Source organism: Molothrus aeneus, chromosome W (assembly GCF_037042795.1).
Source record: "Molothrus aeneus isolate 106 chromosome W, BPBGC_Maene_1.0, whole genome shotgun sequence".
In the NCBI taxonomy this organism is placed as follows: domain Eukaryota; kingdom Metazoa; phylum Chordata; class Aves; order Passeriformes; family Icteridae; genus Molothrus; species Molothrus aeneus.
In genome coordinates this window covers 5286009-5308818 of record NC_089679.1, presented here as the reverse complement: position 1 = coordinate 5308818, position 22810 = coordinate 5286009, and the positions used below count along the sequence as shown (strand labels likewise).

Below are 22810 nucleotides of genomic sequence, written 5' to 3'. Positions count from 1 at the left end.
ATGGACTGATCCAGACTGCACTAGAAAGGGGTGAGGCTCCAGAACATCTGCAATATATTGATGACATCATTGTGTGGGGGAACACAGCTGCGGAAGTGTTTGAGAAAGGGAAGGAAGTCATCCAAATCCTCCTGGGAGCTGGTTTCGCCATTAAAAAGAGCAAGGTAAAGGGACCAGCTCGTGAGATTCAGTTCCTGGGAGTGAAGTGGCAAGATGGACGGCGTCAGATTCCTACAGACGTCATCAACAAGATCACAGCAATGTCTCCACCCACCAATAAGAAAGAGACACAAGTTTTCCTAGGTGCCATAGGCTTTTGGAGGATGCACATTCCTGAGTATAGTCAGATCGTGAGCCCTCTTTACCTGGTCACCCGCAAGAAGAACACTTTCCACTGGGGCCCTGAGCAGCAACAGGCCTTTGTCCAGATCAAGCAGGAGATCGCTCATGCAGTAGCTCTTGGCCCAGTTAGGACGGGACCAGATGTGAAGAACATGCTCTATTCTGCAGCCAGGAACCATGGCTTGTCCTGGAGCCTTTGGCAGAAGGTGCCTGGGGAGACTCGGGGTCGACCACTGGGATTTTGGAGTCGAGGCTACAGAGGCTCTGAGGCCAACTACACTCCCACAGAGAAGGAAATCTTGGCAGCCTATGAAGGAGTCCAAGCCGCCTCAGAGGTGATTGGTACAGAAGCGCAACTCCTCCTGGCACCCCGACTACCGGTGCTGGGGTGGATGTTCAAAGGCAAGGTTCCTTCCACTCACCATGCCACCAGTGCCACCTGGAGCAAGTGGATTGCTCTTATCACTCAGCGCGCCCATATAGGTAAACTGAATCGCCCTGGGATTTTGGAGGTAATTACAAATTGGCCCGAAGGTGAGAATTTTGGTGTCACAGATGAAGAACAAGAACCAGTGACACGGGCTGAAGAGGCTCCTCCATATAACCAACTGCCCCCAGAGGAAACACGCTATGCTCTTTTCACTGACGGTTCCTGTCGCATCTTAGGGATGAACCGGAAGTGGAAAGCAGCCGTATGGAGCCCCACACGACAGGTTGCACAAGCTACTGAAGGAGAAGGTGGATCCAGTCAACTTGCAGAACTCAAAGCCGTTCAACTGGCCCTGGACATTGCAGAAAGAGAGAAATGGCCAAAGCTCTACCTCTACACTGATTCATGGATGGTAGCCAATGCTCTGTGGGGATGGCTGGAGAGGTGGAAAAAGGCTAACTGGCAGCGTAGAGGAAAACCAATTTGGGCTGCTGATGAGTGGAAAGACATTGCCACCAGGGTAGGGAGGCTACCTGTGAAAGTCCGCCATGTAGATGCCCATGTCCCCAAGAGTAGAGCCAATGAGGAGCACCAAAACAATGAGCAGGTAGACCAGGCAGCAAAGATAGGGGTGTCAAAGATAGACCTAGATTGGGAACACAAGGGAGAGTTATTCCTAGCTCGATGGGCCCATGATGCCTCAGGCCATCAGGGCAGAGATGCCACCTATAAGTGGGCACGAGACCGAGGGGTGGATCTAACCATGGACAGTATTTCACAGGTTATCCATGACTGTGAGACGTGTGCTGCCATCAAGCAGGCCAAGCGGGTGAAGCCCCTATGGTATGGCGGGCGGTGGTCCAAGTACAAGTATGGGGAGGCCTGGCAGATTGACTACATCACACTGCCCCAGACACGCCAGGGCAAGCGCTACGTGCTGACCATGGTGGAAGCCACCACTGGATGGTTGGAAACCTACCCTGTGTCTCATGCTACTGCCCGGAACACCATCCTGGGCCTGGAAAAGCAAATCCTGTGGAGACATGGTACCCCTGAGAGGATTGAGTCAGACAATGGGACTCATTTCAAGAACAGCCTTATCAACACCTGGGCTAGCGAACATGGCATTGAGTGGGTGTACCATATCCCCTACCATGCACCAGCTGCAGGCAAAGTGGAGAGGTACAATGGACTACTAAAAACCCAGCTGAAAGCTTTGGGTGGGGGATCTTTCAAAAATTGGGAGCAGCATTTAGCAAAGGCCACCTGGTTAGTTAACACTCGAGGTTCCACCAACCGAGCAGGTCCTGCCCAGTCTGAGTCCCTGAATGTAACAGATGGAGATAAAGTCCCAGTGGTACGTGTCAGAGGTTTGTTAGGGAAGAATGTGTGGGTCAATCCTGCCTCGAGTACAGACAAACCCATTCGTGGGGTTGTCTTTGCTCAGGGACCAGGTTGCACATGGTGGATAATGCAAAGAGATGGAACAACACGATGTGTACCACAGGGAGATCTGATTGTGGGGTGAGAATGATATGTGTGGTAGTATGTTGATGATATGGGGATAAGGGGTGGAATGTCCTAGGGTGACGTTAGGATGCTTGTATCCCCATTCATGTGTTCTGTTAATGTTGGATATTATGTTCTGTACCTTTAAGACCGGCTCTGAAGAGGGAAAGTTTTGTTTTGGTTTTCTTATCAGCCTGGCGGGACACAGAGACTGCAGTTTTTTTTTGGTTTTGGCTTTTAGCTAGTTCAGCTAGACTGTCCAATTTCTTCCTGGACGGTTTCTCCTTTCCTTTTTCTGATCATTTCGAACCTGCTCCGGACTGGGACCTGAGAAACACCAAGATCCTGCACCTTCTGGCCTGCAGCAGCAGCCCCGGCGCCGGAGGGACTGAGAACACAGTGACTACCCCCAGAGAGACTTTCTGAATTTGTCATCTGTTTCAGAGCGGTGTCATCTGGTATTGTTCATTTTGTGTGCTGGGGGGTGCTGTGCCTGTTAAATAAACAGGTTCTTTCCACTCCTCTCCGAGGAATCCTTCCCGAACCGGTTGGGGGGAGGGGCTGTGTGGGTTTGCTTACTGGAGGAGCCCTAATTTAGAAATTCTCCTCCAAATTTGCCCTAAACCTTGACAGCTACCAAATATGTTTGAATTTGGCTGTCCTCCAATCTGGGGTGTCCCACTGGCATCCCGTGCTTATATGGCATCCAATATATATATTCGAAGGGTGAGAGCCCTGTCTCTGAATGAGGCATTGTCCTGATATTAAGCAAGGCAAGAGGGAGGCATTTCAGCCAGGACATCCGGGTTTCTAAAATTAATTTATACAACTGCGCCTTCAAAGTCTGATTCATCCTTTCAACCTGTCCCAAGCTCTGGGGATGCCATGGGGTGTGGTATTCCCATCTAATGCCCAGTGCCTTTGCCATCTGCTTAATAAACTCCAAAGTAAAATGAGTCCCTTGATCTATGTAATTCACCACCCCATATTGGGGCACAATTTCTTCCAGCAATTTCCTGGACACTGTCTGAGCCGTTGCCCTTGGACTGGGGAAAGCTTCTACCCCATGGGTCAATTTGTCTACTATTACAAGCACAAATTTGAACCTTCCCACCTTGGGCAATTCAGTAAAATCGACTTGAATTCTTTCAAAAGGTCGGTACACAATGGGGCGACTCCCCAAAATTGCCTGTCTTGCCTTAGTTTTGTTAATTTTCTGGCAAATCAGGCATCCCTGTACCTCTTGTTTGGCCAGTTCATAGATTCCTCTGCACCCAAAAAATTTCAAAAACTGTTCAGCCAGGGCCTGAGCCCCCCAATGTGTTCGCTGGTGCAGTCTCCTCAAAATTCTCCCGGTAAAACCTTTAGAGACTAATTCTCTCCCATCCGGTAGTTTCCACTTACCTTCTTCCAATTTTCCCCCAGTCTTCCTAAAACTTTCAATCTCCTTTGGGGACGGTTGAGGAGGGTCGTCGGGGACCTTGATCCCTTCGATCTCCGGGGTACTTACTGTCATCAGTGCCGTGGTCTTGGCCTCCTGGTCTGCCAAGTTGTTTCCCCAGGTCCAGAACTGCATCCCTGCCTGATGTCCCTTCACATGGACAACCGAAATTTCCTCTGGCTTCCTTATTGCTTCCAGAATTTGCCGGATCAATTCCCCGTGCATCAGTCCCCGTCCCCGTGTGTTGATCAACCCCCTTTCTTCCCAAATTTTCCCAAAGGTATGAACCACCCCAAAGGCATACCTAGAGTCTGTAAGAATTGTTCCCTTCTTTCCCTTCAGTCCTTTCAAGGCTCTCAGACCAACCCGCGTTCAGGGGGCCTGCTTCTATCACTTTCCCTGTTCGCCCATCCACGACTGCATATCCTGATTTCCTTTTCCCTTCGATCACTCTGCTTGAGCCATCTAAAAAACATTTTTCCCCTACCTCAAATTCCTCCTCTTCCAAATCCGCTCTTATCTTTGTCTGCAATTTGACCGCTTCCACACAATCGTGGACGAGTTCCTCTGAAGCTTCCCCAAACAAGAACTGAGCTGGGTTTTGCGCGGTTGTTGTCCGCAATTCCAAATCCTGTGAGTGAATCAAAATGGCCTCATACTTCAGCAATCTAGCACGCGTGAGCCATTTATCTGCCTTCTGCTGTAGTATGCCCCGCATATTGTGTGGTGCAAATACTACCAAAGGTGCTCCGAAAGTTACTTTCTTGGCTTCCTCCACCAACAGTGCTACAGCTACAATCGCTTGCAAGCACATGGGCCAGCCCCTGCTAACAGGGTCCAAAAGCCTAGACAAGTAACCCACCAGTTTCCTGGCCCCTGCCCAGTCCTGTGTCAGCACGCCATGTGCTGTGTGATTGCTCACATCCACGAACAACTGGAATGGCCGTCTCACATCTGGGAGGCTCAGCACTGGTGCTGCTGTGAGCGCTTCCTTGACCCCCCCTAAATTCATCCTTGTCCTTTTCTGTCCATTTGATTCTGTCTGTCATGAGTTTTTCATACAAAAACTTCACCTTCTCGCTGTATCACTCAATCCACTGCTGGCAATATCCCAACAATCCCAGCAATTGCCTAACTTCCAGTTTTGTCCGTGGGGGTGGCAGGGGAATAATCCCTGCCACCCTTTCAGGATCCAACTTCTTTTTCCTTTTGGTTAACCAATGTCCCAAATATCTGACCTCGGGCTCTGTGAACTGCAACTTCGACTTAGACACCTTCAATCCTTTTTCCCCTAAAAAGTTCAAAAAGTTCAATGGTACTCATCCTCACAACCTCCTCCCTTGGGCCTGCAATCAACAAATCATCTACATATTGTATCAATTTTGTTCCCTCCGTTGGTACAAAGTGACTCAGCACTTGTTCGAGTGCTTGCCCGAAAAGGTTTGGGGAATCAACAAAGCCCTGAGGCAACGATATCCATCTGAGCTGCTGCTTCCTGTTCGTTTCTGGGTCTTCCCACTGAAACGCAAAGTAATGTCTGCTGTCCTCTGCTAAAGGACAGGTACAAAAAGCATCCTTCAAATCGATCACACTGTACCACGTGTCCTCGGGAGAGATGTTATTTAGCAGGGTATAAGGATTCGAGACCGTGGGGTAATAGAGCCTCTTATTGGCGTTATTATAAAGCAGAGCAATAGGGCTCAGGAGCTCAGTCCCTGGGTAGGGACCGGGTGCCCAAAGCTAGCTCGCTCATGCCAATGCCGCGGGGCTACCATCTAGCAAGCATGGAGATTATCAGCTCTATAGTGATTGCAAGCTCTTAGGATTTCAGCTTTGCTTGCTAGGTAATGGTGCCCTGGGCTTGAGGCTGCAGCAGACGGAGAGAGAGGAGAAGGAGAAGGTGCAGGCTGTTCCACGGAGATGGCTTTATTTGGGGAGGTCTGTGAAGGGTCTCTGATCTTCTTCTTTCTCCCCTAATGGGGTACAGTATGCTTCTTTTATAGGGTTGGAAAGGATCCAAGCTTGACCAATGGTAAGGGGTTAACATGACATTGCCTTATAGGGTTACAGAGATAGGTTAAGGGCGGAGGACAGGGAAACAGGAATTTTCTTTTGCTGTTTCAGCATTCCTATTGTTCATATTCTCCATGGTGCTTTTCCTAAATCTATGGGGTTTACTACAGTGGGGAACAGTGTCTTAGTCCTTTGACTCACAGCTCTTAAATCCTGCACTAGCCTGTAGCTACCATTCATCTTTCGCACTGCCAAAATCGGGGTGTTGTGCCCGGACATGCACGGCTCCAACGTTCCTTTCTTTATCAATTCATCAATCACTGGTTTCAGTCCCCTCCTCCCTTCAATGGGGATTGGGTACTGTTTGACCTGAATGGGGTCTTCTGGCCTTTCAATTTCAATGTGTATTGGCTCTATGTCCAACCTCCCGGCCTCCCCTTGGACATACCAATCCTTTGGATTAATTTTCTCCTCATCCTGGGTGGTGAGTTTATACAATCTCACCTTGAGCTGGGAATCTTCCACTGCTAAACCAATTTCTAATGCCACCATCAAATCTCGTCCCAGCAAATTAAAGTCTGCATCTTTTATTAATAACATATTTCCTATACACTTTTTAGTTTCTGTCTCTATTTCGACATTCTTTATGATCGGAACCTTAAAAGGTTCCCCTTTTGTTCCAATTGCCATCATTGCATCATCGCTCAGAGAGCACCCTCGTGGTAACTGCTGCACCATGGTCTGTTCAGCCCCGGAATCTACTAAAAACCAAATATCCTGCCTGTGGCGTCCCACTCTCAATTTTATCAAGGGCTCCCTCTGTGTTCCGGACCCCAAACTGAAAAGCCCCTGACACCCCTAATCTTCCTGAAACATAGTTTGATCCTTGACCTTGTTGGGACAATTCTTCCGAATGTGTCCCTTTTGCTTGTAGTGGTAGCACTCGATGTCCTTCTTCTGGTTGTTTGAACCCTTTCCTTGGGAAGGATTTTGCTTCTTTGCCAGCGCCATTTTTGCTGAGTCTCTGATCTGTTCCTGTTTCTGTGCTTCCCTCACTGCAGCCACTAGCACTTTTACCTGAATCTTTTGCTTTTCTTCGTTTCTTCTCATGTAGGTCTTCTGGGCTTCCTGGAGCAATTCCTGCAGTTCCCTGTCTTGCCATCCATCTATCTTTTCCAATTTCTTCCTTATGTCTTCCCATGATTTCACCACAAATTGGGTTCTCAGCAAAACCGCCCCAATCCTTGAATCGAGGTCCATCCCGGAATACATTCTCAGGCTCTTTCAGAGCCTTTCCAGCCATTCCGTGGGGGTTTCGTCCTTTCCCTGACATTCCCTGAGTACTTTACTCATATTTTGTCCCTTTGGCACAGCCTCCCTGATACCTTGTATTATCATATTTCTCAAATTTATCATTTTCTGCCTCCCTTCCTCAGTCTGGGCATTCCAAGATGGCTTTTGGTCCGGCCACCTCTGATCTCCTCGCTCCCCCTGGGGATTCCTGTTCTCCCAATCCCTGACTGCGGCTTGTCTGATCATTTCTCTCTCCTCGTTGTTGAACAGCGACCTCAGGATCGCATTGAGATCCTCGTACGTGTAGGTGCTGCTTCCTAGAAATTCATCTAGTCTTTCTGCCACACCCAAAGGATCGTCCATCAGTTTCCCCATCTCTTTCTTGAAAGCCCTCACGTCCCCGGTGTTGATCGGCGCATGTACGAAGCCAATAATTCCCAGAGCCATCAGTACTTCCCGTAAAGGGAAGAGACGGGGCTTTTCCTCCTCGTCATCACTGTCTCCAGTGGTTGCCCTCCTCGTTCTCCGCCTCATTTGATGGGCCGGAGGAGAGTTTGCTTTCTTTGGGGAAAATACCTGTTTCTCCTCAGTCTTGGGAAGGGTCGGTGGCTGGGGCTGCTTGCATGGGAGTGGAGGCGCCGTTGCCTGTCCACGTGGGAGAGAAGGTGCCGCGGCCAGCTCCGGTGGGAGCGGCAACGCTGAAGCCTGTCCCTGCAGGATCGATGCCTCGGGAGGCAACACAGGCACTGGAGGTACCTGGGCTGGTGTGGGCTGGGGTGGAGGGACAAGGTAGGGAGGTGAAAGGTTTTCCAGCAGTTCCCACTCCTTGCCCCGGTTTGCTGAGCATCTGAGAGCTCTGATCAGGTATAACCCCGAACAAGCATATTTCCACATCTCAGTGTACTCAATTTCCTCTGTCCTGGTTTAAGGCAAATTTGGGAGAGAATCTCCAAAGGGGGGGCCCTCCAGAAAGCAAACCCACACGGCTCCTCCCCCCAACTGGTTCGGGAAGAATTCCTCGGAGAGAAGTGGAAAGAACCTGTTAATTTAACAGGCACAGCACCCCCCAGCTCACAAAATGAACAATACCAGATGACACCACTTTCACCACTCTGAAAAAAGATGACAAATTCAGAAAGTCTCTCTTGGGGGTGTTCGCTCTGTTATCAGTCCCTCCGGCACTGGGGCAGCTGCTGCAGACATAGGGTGCAAACTCTTGGTGTTCCCAGGTCCCAGTCTGGAGCGGGTTCAAGTAGGTCCAAAAAAAGGAACAGAGAAACAGTCAAGGAAGAAATTTGGACTGTTTAGCTAAACTATCTAATGAGCAGAAGCAAGAGCAAGCAGAAGCAAAGAAGAAGCAAGAGCAAGAGCAAAGCAAAAAGCAAAAGCAAAAAAGCAAAAGCAGCACTATGTACTGCCCCGTCTCTGTATCCCACCAGCCGTGGGGGACCAGCTGATAAGAAACCCAAACAAAACTTTCACTCTTCAGAGCCAGTCTTGAAGGCACAGAACATAATATCCAGCATAAACAGCACACACAAATGGGGATACAAGCATCATAACGTCACCCTAGGATGGGCAGTGATCAACTATGTGGCCGTACAGGGATTTGCATGTCCATATCTCAAAAGTGACGAACACCGGCCAAACCACATATTTTGCAATCTCCTTTCCCCCCCATTTTTCCATCAAAAATGTATCATCTTTTCCTTGGACTTTCCCACCCTCCTGTGGCTGTCGTCCTAGTGTTCTAACATCCATCCCAACGGGCTTCCCCTTGGAATTTCAGGCAGAACCTTCTTGGGATCTTGGGGAGGTTTTTCCTAGGGCCTTTCCTGGCACTTACTCTTTCTCAATGCCATTTTCCCAAAAAACCCGTTTGCTAATTTTCTCACCTTGTGTCCTTTGGCTGGGATTCTTGACACAAGTCCCAAGGCTCTGTCTGATGTCAATTTCCTAAGTCTGTGAAACACTACCAGTCTACTCAGCCACGCAGAGAACCGTTCCGCAGGTCTTTTGACTGGTATGGAGCTCTCTTACCTGATTCTCCAGATCAGAAGGTGGACCGTCTCCCACAATATTTTGGGAACGTTTTTTCCCCTCCTGACCCAACCGTGATCGATCCCCTGAACTCCCTATGAGTCCCAGGTCCCTCGTGTGACAAGAAAAAACAGTCTCTTCCCCCGTGACCGACCACTTCCCTCACAGGAGATTGGAACTGCGATCGTGGGGTCCACACTCACTTCGTGATAGAATCACGTCTCACACACACGCTCAATCACACCCCACTCAACCACACGGTACTCATGGTTCCTTTCCCGCGTGGATTCTTCGTGCACGCCAATTTTCCGAGTGAAAAAAAAAGCATCGTGGCCTTGGAGATCCCTCTTTGGATCGTTTTAAGTTTCTGAGAGCTCTAGGCCCGTTTTATCCCTCTTTGGCTGTAGTTCTGGCTTCGGTTCGGTGTTTGATTGGTTTCGCGAACTCCCAATCCTGTCAGGCCACTGAAATCAGCGGGGCGCCTCCTGACTGGAGAGGGGTCCCCGAACCCCAAATTCAAATCATGTCGGGGTCACCAGAATTGTTATAAATGATCAATCAAAAGCCAAATTATCAAAAAAATGCAAAAAGATTTATTTATTTTTTTCCCCGACCAAAATACGGTCCTCAAAACCACCACAGCCAAAGAGACAGTGTCGAGCCCGGGATTGGTGCTGGGTGAACCTGGATCTGACCTCTATCGCATCGAATCCCTCCCTGTTCACGAGAGTCACTTCTAGCAGAGATGTTTTATACAGTTTATTGTGCCTGAGGAGAAGGAGTCACAGTTTCTTTTGTAACTCTTCACATTCATAGTTGGTTCTTTCACTGTGCAGAGCTGGACAATTGCCGTCTCCTGGTTGATAGCCAGTATTGATTGAATCCCGGGAAGTTGCGTATTCACATGTATCTTTCTGGCTACTTCAGCTATCTTGATCGATGTTATCCACAGGGCGATGATTGCTCTTAGGCAGTTTCCAATGACTCGGGGTAACAGTGATCATTGCGCTGGGTGTGTCTATTCTTGAGCTAAATGCCGATCGTTATCTGGCCGACTCCAGGAATTTTGGAGTTTGAATAGACATCCACCTCTCAGGCTGCTTGTGGTCAGAGACTCGTTTGGATTTCATAATCTTTATAAAATACATTCTTTTATAGCATGAATTATTTCTCACATATATTACAAGGGACAAAAACAGTTATGTGCTGTCCAGTCATGAGCTTCCTGGCCTCTTGGATCAGTAAAAAGTTTGCAGCAACTGCTCACAAGCATCCTGGCCATCCTTTGCTCACGTTGTCCAGCTGTTTGGAGAAATAGCCCACAGGTTTCCTCCAGGTTCCCAGCTTTTCCTTTAGGACTCCCAGGGCTAAATGCTGCCTCTCATGCACAAACAGTTCAAAGGGCTTGGTTTAGTCAGGAAGCTGGTGCTGTCATTAATGCCTTCTTCAGTTCTCAGAAGGCAGTTTGGCACTCAGGAGTCCACACCAATTGTCCTTCCTTTGTTTTTTTTAGGGCTTCATAGAGGGGCTTCACTAAAAGTCCATAGTTTAATATCCACAACCAGCACCACCTGACCACTCCCAGAAAGCCTGGTAATTCTCAGATATTCTGCGGTTCTGGAGTTTGGCAGATTGCTTCCTTTCTGTCAAGGTCAAGAATTCTCTGCCCTTGAGTGATCTCAAAGCCCAAATAGTTCACAGTTGTTTTTCCTATTTGAGCTTTTCTTTTAGTTACTCTGTAACCATTCTGTCCCAGAAAGTTCAATACACTCATGGTCATTTGTAGGCATTGTTTTTGGGTCTCTGCTGCCAGCAGAATGTCATCCACATACTGTAAAACTTCTCATCCAGTGTTATTTTTCCTCCATTGTTCTAATTCTTTTGCTAGTTGATTTCTAAATGATCCCCTAAAGCCTTGTCTCCATTTCCAGTCCACTCTCCCATGACCTACATATGCGTCTAGCCATGTTCCCCAGAAATTCATCATTCACCCCACCCGCTCTTTGCCGCAGAGCAACCATCAGCTGTAAATCATCCTCGTCCTCTCTTCCACACTTTAAGCACCTCTGCCCTATGCTGAATGCAGAACAACACCTCTTTGAAACCCTTTGCCTTTCTTTTCCTTTTCAAGTGCTAAAATTAATGGATCTTGTGGGATCCTCCAGCATTCCTATTGCCACTCCGGATGATTTCTTACAGTGAAAAACAAGTCAACATAAGGAACTTTATCCCAGTTATTTTCCCTTCTACAAAACAGCATTAATTGCAATATGGTGTTATACTGTAAGGTTCCATCCTTAGGCCACTTCTCTTGATCTTACAGAGTGTAAAGCAGCCACAACTGATTACAAAGTTCTGTAAGTTTTTCATGTGAGGAGATCACCCCCAATTTGTTTCCAATGTTTCAAGATGCATCCCAGCGGTGACACCTGTGACACCCCTTTCGAGGTTTTGTTTCCCATTATAAGCAATTACTGTTTAGGAGCTCCTTAGAAGGGACTCTAACCTTTCCCTTTTTGAAGGGACTCTAAACCTTCCCTTTTCCCACCTTAGGTACCTTTAAATCCAACCCTGCAAAGCTTTGGCTGCACCTTACAGGCAAGTTAACACCTTTAAAGTAAAGAATACCTTTGTCTTACCAGGGGTCTTGCTCCAATTTCCTTCAGACTAGGGATCGAAGGTTCTCCCTGAGAATCCCTCAGTGCTGGCTGGAGGTCCTGTGATCCCTTGGATCCGTTGAAATTCAGGAGTATGTTCCACCTGGGTTGCCAAAACTGTTACCAAAAATTTGGTAAAAAATAAAAAACTTCTTAACATCAGTGTAGCATTAAGAAGCAGGCATTCTTTATTTGGCTGGATACATGGGGGGATAGCTCCTCCCAAAGTCATGCATGCTGAGTACAGGACAGTTTCTGTTTATATACTGTATTTTGCATACATATTCATTGATTGTCCTGGACTAAACATACACATGATAATCATTTCCCTGAAATCATTGACATATTTCCCCTCCCCTTTACATATGTGTTCTTCTGTCCTGTGAGTCTCTCTGGAGGTCCTTGGTGGTAGTAGACCCCAATGTTCCAGGTGACCTGGCTGAGGTGGCAGGACACTGAGGCTGGTGAACTTCCAGTTCTCCTTCTTACACAATGGGCCTTGTGCGGTTTCCATTGGCCAGTAGTTTTGGAGAACAAGCAGTGTATTAGCTCACCAGGTAGAGGCCGTTTATCATCTGGTAACACAGGCAGAGTCCACACCACCATCTGCACCACTTCTGCACAGACAGATATTGTAGCCTGCTCTGAGGATAACCTAAAATCAGATTTTGTCATAACGTATTTCACATTAAGTGATTAAAACCACCAAGACAAGAATCTCATACTAGGACACATGCAGATGAAAGCAGCTCTGACTACAATCTGGCTTTTTTCCAAGGACAATGGAAAGCAAGCATAAAAACAATCAGGATGCAAAAGAAAGATTTTGATTGAGGGCAAAGACACCATTACAATTTTTGTCTGTTGCAGAAAAATTGACGTTCTGTATTATTATGAATGAAGACATTTCTCAAGAAAAAGATGTAGTGATTTTTTAAATTTGATTAAATAGCACCACAAAGGGCTCTTCTCTTAGATTCCTTGATGTTTTGTTTACTCATGTTCAGTTTTGTGCATGAAAGAACTGTTGTGAAGTAGGTAGCATTGAATTAATGTATTTTCCTTATTACAACAGCTCTGAAGCCTGTTTTTCAACACATAAAATCTAATAAGTAATTAAAGGTGCAGAGTCATCATCGGCCTTTGTTATACTTCTGGTGAAGTAAAGGTCTATAAAATAATAGAATTTTAAAAGAGCTAGTCTGACTGAACTTTTGTGCTGCACCCACCAGCTCATATTCCTCATATTACTAAATTTAGGAGTGAGACCTCAAAAGTGTTGTATTGTGGAGGTCTGTGTAGGAGCTCATGCAGGAAAGATTGAATCTTTGATTTTCAATAGAATAGTAGGAGCACCAAGCCTCTGTATTTCCCCAGCTTCCTTCTCACATTTATTTATTGCTAGTGTCATGTACTCATTGCTAGAGGGAAAAAAAGAATTTCTAGAGGAAAAAATGAGCAATTTGATACAACAAGCAATGCTAGTGATCAGGTTTACCAGAATGAAGTGTGGAGTGTCCCAACTGTTTTTTCTTCCAGGGAGGAGTGTGTTCTCAGTGCATGTCCAGTGTTCATCCCTGTGAAACTGCTCTGAACTACCCAGACACACAGCCTGCTTCCTCTGAATTGCATCCATTTAAATGTCTTCACTGATAAGGGAGGACTTGCAAGGAAGTTGTCTTGATTTAAAAAAACCAGATGTCTGCTAAGGAAGGCAGGAACCTTCCTAGAATGGAAACATGATCCCCCCTCCCTCCAAATTATTATAACTTTGAAATGACAGGGCTTCCAGGCAAAAATATGGGAAAAGGAATAGACGTTCTTTACCAGAAAATATATATGTATATAAGAACAGAACAAACAACAAAAAAACCCCAATAACAAAAGTTTTCCCACACATTAAGCACCACTTTCCCCTTTGGTGTAGTTATGACCACAACTGGCAGGGGGTGCTGGTGGCTATGGTGAGACAACAGCTGCAGTGACTACCTTGCAGCCAGCAGAGGGTGCTAGCAGTCTCTGGTGAGGCAGGGAAGGTGTGATGATTCCGCCTGGCTTCAGGAAGCATTCCAATGTGAGCTCGGCAACCTCCATCATGTGGTGATGGAGGTTTGGGTGAAGGGGAAGAGAGGAAATTGTTCTTTTTGTAAACTCACAGGCAGTAATCAGTTTAGGTACCACCCCTGGCAGCAGGCAAGAGTGGTGAAGGCAGGCAGATCCAATCCTAGTACCAAGTTACAATGTAGTAGTACCCCTGGCCAGATACACACACTCCACCACCCACGTGGGCACTCTCCTTGATCCCTGAACCAGAAGGGAAGAGACAACCTAGCCCTGCCCCCATCCCCCCTGCAGGGTCCTGGTTAAGCTTACATATCTCACGATATCCCCCAAACCACAAAGGGGGGGGGGGGGGGGGGACGACAACGAGGGGGAACTGTGACAACTTCTGGTACAAATTATTCTGGGATACACCTTATGAGCCCTCCCCAAAACATAAGTGAAACAGAGAAAGCAAAATATATGGCTTTGCTCTAAACTATGTGTGGTACTGAGCTTTACTGTATGGTTAACGGGCAACATTTAATTATTTCAGGCTCATCATTCCCAATAAAGGCTATTCGTCATTAGATCAGAGTCCAGATGAAAAGCCACTGGTAGCCCTGGATACAGACAGGTATGCAAAGGGTTAATAAGATTTTATGTATATATATTACAGTGCAAGCAAGTTTTCATGCTATAGTGCAGCAATGAAGCGAATTTCTGCTGAAACTGCTCCTGTGGGACACTTGCACTCTTCCTTGCTGTGCCCTTCAGCACATGCTGTAACAAGTCTGTGTGTGTAAACAAGTAGGAAGAGACATGAGTAAAGAATACTTTGATGGAAAGGTCTCTGGGTTACAGATGAAAGTTGGTCTCCAGACTCCCTTGATGTAATTCCTCTGTGGATGAAGTACAGCTTCATGACACAAGAAAGATAGGGCTAACCAGGGAATACAGGTCTCTCTAACTGTTGTTTCCTTCTTTGCTGCATCTTGTCATTCCCTGCAGTGATGATGACTTTGACATGTCCAGATATTCCTCCTCAGGATACTCATTAGCTGAGGTGAGTTACATTCTTTCCTGCCATCTTTGCCATGAATGCTAATAGTTGAACAGCCAGAAACAACTTAGAATGGCCTTGTGCTGCCAGAAACAGCTCCACAAGGAATTTACCAGTGATGTAGACTCTATGAGCCTGGAAGGGGCCATGGCAGAAACTGTGTCATATTTCTGTCTTTCCTGGCGATCCAGTTGGCTCCATCCCTACACTTCCATGGCACAGACACAGATCTGCCCATCGGCTGTTATCACAGATACCTTTGGATTCACTCAAGCTTTTCCCAGTTTTGCTCAGTCGTGCAGTGTTGGCCCATGTGGTGCAAATGCATCAACTTTTCTGTCACAGCAGATAAGAAACTGTATGCATGTCAAGGACACGAATAAAGGATCTGAGGGTGTGCTGTGATTTCCAGTTCTTGTGGGAGTCAGAGTCACCCAGTGCATGTTTATTTGGAGCACCAGAAATTCTAGGGAGGACTTGCAGATATGAACTTCTGCACTTTCAAATAGAAAAGGCAGGGAAGCTCTGGCTTATTAATCCCTTTGCATTGTTTCTGAATATATTCCCAAGGTCTCTTGTGAATTAGTTGTTCAGGCTCCAGGTACTGCTTCTGCAGGATCTGATTTTACATCCAAGATGTGGAACAGCCATTATGCACACAAGCCACTGGGAACTCTTCCCATTTGTATCCCTTCCTTGGCAAAATACCTCTGAAATGCAGAGAAATGTCCAAGAGCAGGGACCAGATCAGCTGATCTGGACCATCTCTGGGCCCTGATGAAGTGTTGTTCACCCAGATCTGGCTAGACAGCACTTGAATTTGAGATTACAAAAAGTCAAGAAGCTTTACCACCTTTCAACTGCTACAGTGCCCCAGACTGAAAGGAGGGACTGCCCAGCTGCCAGTCAGTTTATTATCATTATTATTACATTACTTTAAATGGGGATTAATCTTTATGGAAAGATTATTCCAGATTAAAATACTGTATCAGTTTGCTACTCTAGATATTCCTATTCTGGAAGACGTTTAAAAAATAGAAGGCAGGTGTCTTGGTTTGAAAGACAGGTTTCTGCTAAGGAAGGCAGGAGCCTCCCTTGGAATGGAAAATATAACACCCTTCCTTCTGAATTATTATAATTTTGGAATTAAGGGGCTCTCAGGCAAAGATATGGGAATAGGAAAAACAGTTCTTTACTAGTATTTATAACAAGGCAAACAAACAACAATAACTATGGCATTAACAACAAACAGAACCAGAAACCCAGTAACAGCCTTCCCAGCCGCAGGCTCTTTCCCCTGTGGTGTAGTGATGGTCACAGCCGGCAGGGGCGCTAGTGGCTCTTGGTGGGCAGGGCAGGTGCGATGATTCCCCCACGGCTGCAGGGGGTGCTGTGGCACGAGTTTGGGGAGCATGCGATAATGGCAGACTTGACCGAGATGAGAAGGCATGGAAGAAAGGCTTGCTTTACAAACACCCCAGGGGCATCTGATCGCAGTGCCCCAGCAGGACTCTTGGAAGCAGCAAGCTGGAATGGCAGGAATGAGCAAAAATCCCGGGGTGGTGGACGAGATGTATCAGAAGCTCCGCGGCTGTAGGTGGAACTGCGGGACGTCTCGGCAGGCAGGGAGTGCGGGGCTATAGTATAGTGAAAGCTCGGAGCAGTGACGAAGAAGAAATGGCGGGGGCGGGGCAGCGGCAGACCCAGTTCTGAGCAGGGCAGGAAAAAGTCCCAGTACAACGGCTACTCTTACGAACAGAGCTCCACTCACGGTAGAAGACAGGCAGCAGGAGACTGAATCCCGCAGTGGTGACGAATTCTCTCCACATCGACCGCAGCGTCTCTCCCCTCCGAATGCTGAGAGCACAAGAGAGTTAGGGGCTGCACCCAATGCCGTTTACCCAGTCTAAATCTTGCAGTATCTCTGCTGTTCACGAGAAACCCCATGTAAAGAGAGAGTAGCCAGCTGCACCCCTCCCCTGAGCTGTGACACCTTCTTTTGTCTCTTTTAAGTAGCCAGTCGTTATTGTCTCCTAGCAACATGTATGAGGGAAAAAAAACCCACAAAAAACAGTAGGAGAACTAAAACCCCAACAGCAGCCCTCACCTGTGGTCAAAAACTGGAACTCTTTCATTGATGGGACAGCTGCTAATGATAGGGAAATATATTTCAGAATAAAGGACTTCTTTCCTCTTCCAGCCATCAGAAGGAAGAAATCTCAAGTGTTTGTCTGTTTGTCTGTTTGTCTCTAGCAGATCAACCAAGACTTGAACATCCAGCTCCTAAAGGATGGGTACCGGTTAGATGAGATCCCAGATGATGAGGACCTCGACCTAATTCCCCCTAAATCTGTGAACCCTACCTGCATGTGTTGCCAAGCCACCTCTTCCACTGCCTGTCACATCCAGTAGTGAGGCCAGCAGTGCTTTCAGTGCTTTCCACTATAAAACTTAAGTCATCGCTTCCTCCTATGGTAGGACATGCACCTCTTTGTGTTCATGGAGCCAGAAGAAACTCAAAAATTTATGATTGGTTAATAAGTTATTTTAAACTATGATAAAACAAAAGACAAGTTGATCAAAGTGCCAGGCACTGCCTGGCAGAATGGACTGGTCTGGAGAGCAAGTGCAGAAGGGTCCAGAGATACCTCCTTGGTTTGTGTAGGCACTGGAGATGTTTTGTAAGGTGTCTATTCCAGAATGGGAAGGGTGAGATGGAGCTGCAGTTACTGCTGCCCACTGAAACCAGTCCATCTACAAGATCAGGGGTGAGTCTGAGGTGTCAGAGGATTTTACCTGTTGGAGAAGATCAGTTCTTAATTGATTCACTAAACCTGATACATTTGCATAACTATACTTATACTGTAACTGGGACACAGAAATAGGAACAGAGGAGGGCATCCTTTCTTATGGCAAGGCTAGTCAGGATTAGCATGATGCAATTCATTTACTTGTAAAAGGGACAAATAGGTGACATTTCACTGTGAGTCAATACTAGTTAGAGCTGTTGTGTCACATATCTAATGCACTCTGTCCTTAGCTCCACATTAAATTATCACCAAACACATTGGATTCAATCTGCAGTCTATCTATGCTCTTCAGTTCAGGGATTCAGTCTTTGCCCAAGAATACCATACTCCTGAGTTCAGACCAGCCATGTATAATGACTTCAGCCAATACTTCATTTCTGCGAGACCCATGTGCTTTCAGAAATCTTAAAGTGTGTTCAGCTAAGAAAAAAGACAGAACTAGAACAGTTCAGTCTGAAGGTCAGTGCCAGAAAAACTAGTTGAAGAAAGCACATTTTCACAGAGCTTGGCTGTTGATAGTGTCTTGACACAGCATCTCTTTGTGCCCATGGGAGAGATTTATTAATGCTGAAAGGTGTCGTTGGTGGTGTCAGACTGCTGTTGGCACATACTACGTTTGCTCTAACCTCAGACAAGTCACATTCCCTCTTGACATCCATTCCTTTCTGCAGCACAGGAGAGAAAGCTGCCTTCACAAGATCCTACCACCACTCTGCATCCATCTGCATGGATGTTGCCAAGTGTGTGGTGGACACCATTGATAGTATAGTTCTGCAAGTAAGATGCAAAAAGCATTCTGTAGAAGTTTTGCATGTATTTTCAAAGTACTACAAAGAAAAGCAGCATAATTCTGCTTTCCTTCTCTTTACCATTTTCTGATGTTGCTTACATGCATCAGAAGGCTGCAGAGTGGAGGTTAGTAAAGAGATTAAAGAACTTTGGGAGCAGATGTTTGGGAAGGATGTGTTTCTCACACATTTGGCAGCTGACTCTTGCACAACTGACTTCTCAATCTGCATGATGCCAGAAAGAATGCATAAAAAGATTTGGTGGCACAACAGCACCATCCACTGCTAATGAAGTTAAGGAACTTAGGAGTCCAACAAGGACTTGAAATACAGATGCCAGCCCCTGTGAGAAACATGCACCTGGTCAGTCTGGCATTAATCTTGTGTAGGTAATCCCAAATCACAACCTCTTCCTTTATGCTGAGTTGCTGACTCTTCTGCTACAGGGCTTGTGCAGCTCTGTCACAGATGTGGGTTTGTATAATGAGACGTGGTTCAAGGTTTGGAAGGATCCCTTACATAGGAAATCCTTGAAAGGAAGTGACAAGGATGCCATGTTCTAAAGGTGAAAAGCACCTTAAAATGAGCACTTTTCCATGCCTTCCCCTTAGGCTCAACCTAGCCAAGTTTGCCCTGTGGCACTGCCCATTTATTCAGATAGTTCTTTTGAAACGTGAGAAGTGGAAATAGGGTCATGTGAAGAGTCAGCTCTGAAGGGTGGTAGAGGTCAAAGCCAGGGTTTGTTTACATTGGCACATGTAGCCTGTGCTTGCTGAGCCAAGCAGGAGCCAGGTGATAAAGCCTACTTCATTCTAGGTAATAGTGGCCATACCCTGTGTGAGCTTTAAGGGAGAATAGTAAAGGAAGACCCCAGGCAAAAGTGCCAGTTTATACCCTCAGATCATTAAATGGATGCTAAAAGTAAGAGCATGAAAGTGCCATGGGAATATCCCAAAGGAGCCATTCGATGCTCTCTTCCCTGCCATCACCATTCACTATCTCAGTTGCACTCTGAGTGTTGTAGAGCAACATGGGCAACAGGACAAGTTGCATCTTTCCTTGATGCCTGTGGATAGCAGCTCTTCCTATTGCTTTCCTGACCCAGTTGCCAGCAGAAACTGGTGGTGACTGAGCCTTTCTCTTTCTGTAAAAAGCTGCTCCAGTAAAAGATGGATTTGCTCCTGGAAGGAACCCATCTCACCAGTTGTGCCTGGACTGTGGAGTCGTTACAAGTAGCAAATGGTGATACAGGTGGTAGGGTTGCATCGGGGAGTGGAAGGTGCAAAAGAAGTCTCATTAAAATGTGACTGTCTCAAATGTGTCACTGGAAACCAGCAGAGTAAGCACCAGGAAAAGAAAAGGCCATGCTGAGATAACTGCTATTATCTGCCGAGATGTTTGTCCTCCCAGAGCAGCATTCTGTAGTTGCCCATCCAGCTGCCCTGGATGAGTTCACTAGGAAGAATTGCTGTCTACCTGGGCTGCATTCTTCCTTCTGCACTGGTCCAAAAAGAGCTGTAACTCCACCTTCTCCATCTGTTACTCACCTTCCTCAAGTTCACATGATATAGGAAATGTGAAGCTTTTTGGGGCATGTAATATAGACCCACTGAGATAGCTGTAAAAATTGGACAAGCTCTCTTCACAACATCCCTTCTGGTTTTTATCACCTTCATCTCCATCCCCAGCTCACTGATTTCTGGGGTAATTTTTTTCACGGAAAAGCTGGGATAGCAGCTGTGTTTGGCTTGTAGCTGCCTCTGTCCTGAGACAAATATAAGGCAACCATCAAACCAGCAGGACATCCAGCATCTGTGATGGTGGTTGAGACAGAGAGCAGACTGGGGTTTCTTTTCATCCACCTGAAGGCAGTGGGGCTGAGGGTTAGCTAGGCTAAAGTAAAACCTTGGTGTGAGCCAGCTGCTTTCATCCTCCCAGGCTCAGCACTCTGGGAGATCTGGGACCCAAGCACCAGGTCCCAGGCCTATAAGCCCATGTGAAATGGACTGGAAACCCACAGCAGAGGCACAGTTGGAAAGCCAGTCAGCTGTGTCCCCACCATGCTGGGGCAGAGTGCACTGGTAGGGCTGTAGTTGTGCAGAGAAAAAGATGAAGGATGAAGTCTGCAGGGAAGAAAATTCAGAAAAATTTATTCTCCCCCTTTTTGCACATTTTTAACCATTTTTACTCCTTCCACAAGGGTTATTGTACCTTCAGTTTAAGAAAGAAGGAAATGAGCCAACATTAAATAGCTTTCTGAAGGGTTCTAAAAGCAGACACCACTTGCATGCAGTTGGTCTGTGCCTAAGATGTGACTTACAGACCTCATTGTACATACTGTAGTTGTGTCACCATGTGTTGTGGGAACTGGGATGGGAGAATCAGTGCTGACCATCATGTCAAACAGCCCCAGCTTTCCAAACTGAAAAAGAATCAGACCATGAAAGGAAGGAAAGCAGTTGTGACCATAGAAAGATAGGTAGTTGTCACAGGTAAACTTTGATATCCATGTCCAGTGGATAGTTCTAGAGTCACAAGCTTTGTTATATTGCAGATGTCCTCTTTCCACTCCTCTTTTCTCAAAGCAGCAATCATCTTCCCCCTCCCTCATGCACTAGTGATGAGCATCAGGGGCAGTTGCACCCAAAGTGACTCAGCCCAGTTCTGCACTCCCCTCTCCCACCCAATCCCAAGGCAGCCCAGACAGTTGTTAGCCATCAGAAGTCTAAATTTTTAGTAACTCTGCTTGGGTTTCTTTCCTCATGTACCATAGCTTCCTCCCCACGCACTCTAGCAGGGCAGTACAGGAGTCTCCAACCATGTCCCAAGTAGTTTCTTTTCCCCCTGGCAGCACCTTACAGACATGAACCTTACTGTGAATATACTCTGTCAATGATGGTGAGATCTGGTGCTGCTGATCTTGCATAGGTGGCAAATGATTGGCATCCATTGGGAGAAACCAGAAGGAAGTAGCTACTGTCCCTTTTCTTTTCCTTTTTAAGAGAAAGTGGGATTTTTTGGTATTATGATTATTGTCCACCTTCCAGTGGCCAAGTTCTGGGCTGCATTAATAATGGGTTAATTGACTGTCCAGACAGGTATGGAGCTTCACACCAACCTTAATGGCAAACACCATATCTCTATCCAGAGCCTAGATACAGGCTGGGTTTCTCCCATGCTGGCAAAGTGCTTTCAGCAGGCTCCAGATAGCCATTTCTGGCAGACAGCACTCCTCAGAGTTCAGATCAAATCTGCACTTGCATTTCATGCCCTTAGCTTGGATAAAAATCAACCCAAATACTTCCCAGGTCTCCTTTCCCCATGTGGTGTCTAGTGCCTCAGGAGAGGCAATGGTGGAAGGCATTTGGGGGTCACCAAAAGCAAGATCCTTTTTGGATGTATTTAATGGAAATATCTTTCAGGAGGAGAGGAGACCTCACAACCTTTGTGTAAATCTCAGAGCAGGAAACTAATTCCCAGTTGTCCTTGCACATAGTGAAACATTGTTCAAACATCCAAATGCAAAGTACAGTTAAATATTGGGTTTGACCAGAATAACCCTTTAATTAGGAAGATAAATTTGTTGTAGCTTGACCTTAGTTCATGTAAGGAACCTGTAAATCATCTGACATGCAGAGTGCATTAATGTTGCATTAACTTGGCCATTGGTTTTATTATCCAGGTTTGGGAGATTTTTGACTCTTGAAACATCAATCTGCATCTTGTATAGGGCAGGGGGTGTGTTTCTTTCTTTTTTTCTGTTCAGATCATGTAGCACACTGCTGTACTTCTGTTCCCATCCATGTAGAGTACTGCATTAAACAGATCAATCATGTTGTGGTTTGTTTTGGGTTTTCTTTTTTCCACCATCCATTTTATGCTTTAATTTATTTCAAACAGTGGGGGATTTCAAAAACACGAACTATGTATATATTTTTTTAACATTTCCATTGCAGTATTTATCATTGTTACTGGTTGTGTATAGTGTAACAGAATTAATATTAAAAAGCATACATATGAAAACCAGCCTGCCAGACTGTCATTGGAGTGAACAGTGGTGAGTGGGTACGAACCACACCATCTTGTCTGAGACCCAAGCAATCATGGATACTGAAATCAGGGGAAATGATTTGCAGAAAAAAAACCTAACTCCACAACTTTGTAAAAGTTGTAAAGCTGGTATGTTTATTACAGGGCTGGACACATGTGGGGATCACACCCCTCTAAAGGACATACTCACCCCTGAGAATTCCTGAACCTTTTTTATCCCCCCTTAGTTGTACATATGCATAGAGTTTCACAATAGGTTCATGCATATTAATTTTACTGGTTTCACGTTACAACTTGCAATTAGTCCTTATCAGTCCTTGTACAGAGAGAACTC

The 22810-nt window shown here is 46.2% G+C and overlaps 1 protein-coding gene across 6 annotated transcripts in view; it reads left to right on the top strand.

The window, feature by feature from the left end:
• Positions 1–22449, top strand: part of LOC136568552 (protein FAM219A-like) — a 279252-nt gene extending 256803 nt beyond the window's left edge. For 4 of the 6 annotated variants that reach the window (XM_066568568.1, XM_066568572.1, XM_066568573.1 and 1 more), the window contains 3 exons: positions 14322–14402; positions 14777–14831; positions 17082–22449. In XM_066568568.1, the coding sequence (XP_066424665.1) occupies positions 14322–14402; positions 14777–14831; positions 17082–17240 (295 nt within the window). In that variant the 3' untranslated portion in view covers positions 17241–22449. The remainder of the gene's footprint in view (positions 1–14321; positions 14403–14776; positions 14832–17081) is intronic. The other 2 variants (XM_066568571.1, XM_066568570.1) reach the window with 2 other exon arrangements.
• The last annotated feature ends 361 nt before the right edge of the window (positions 22450–22810 follow it).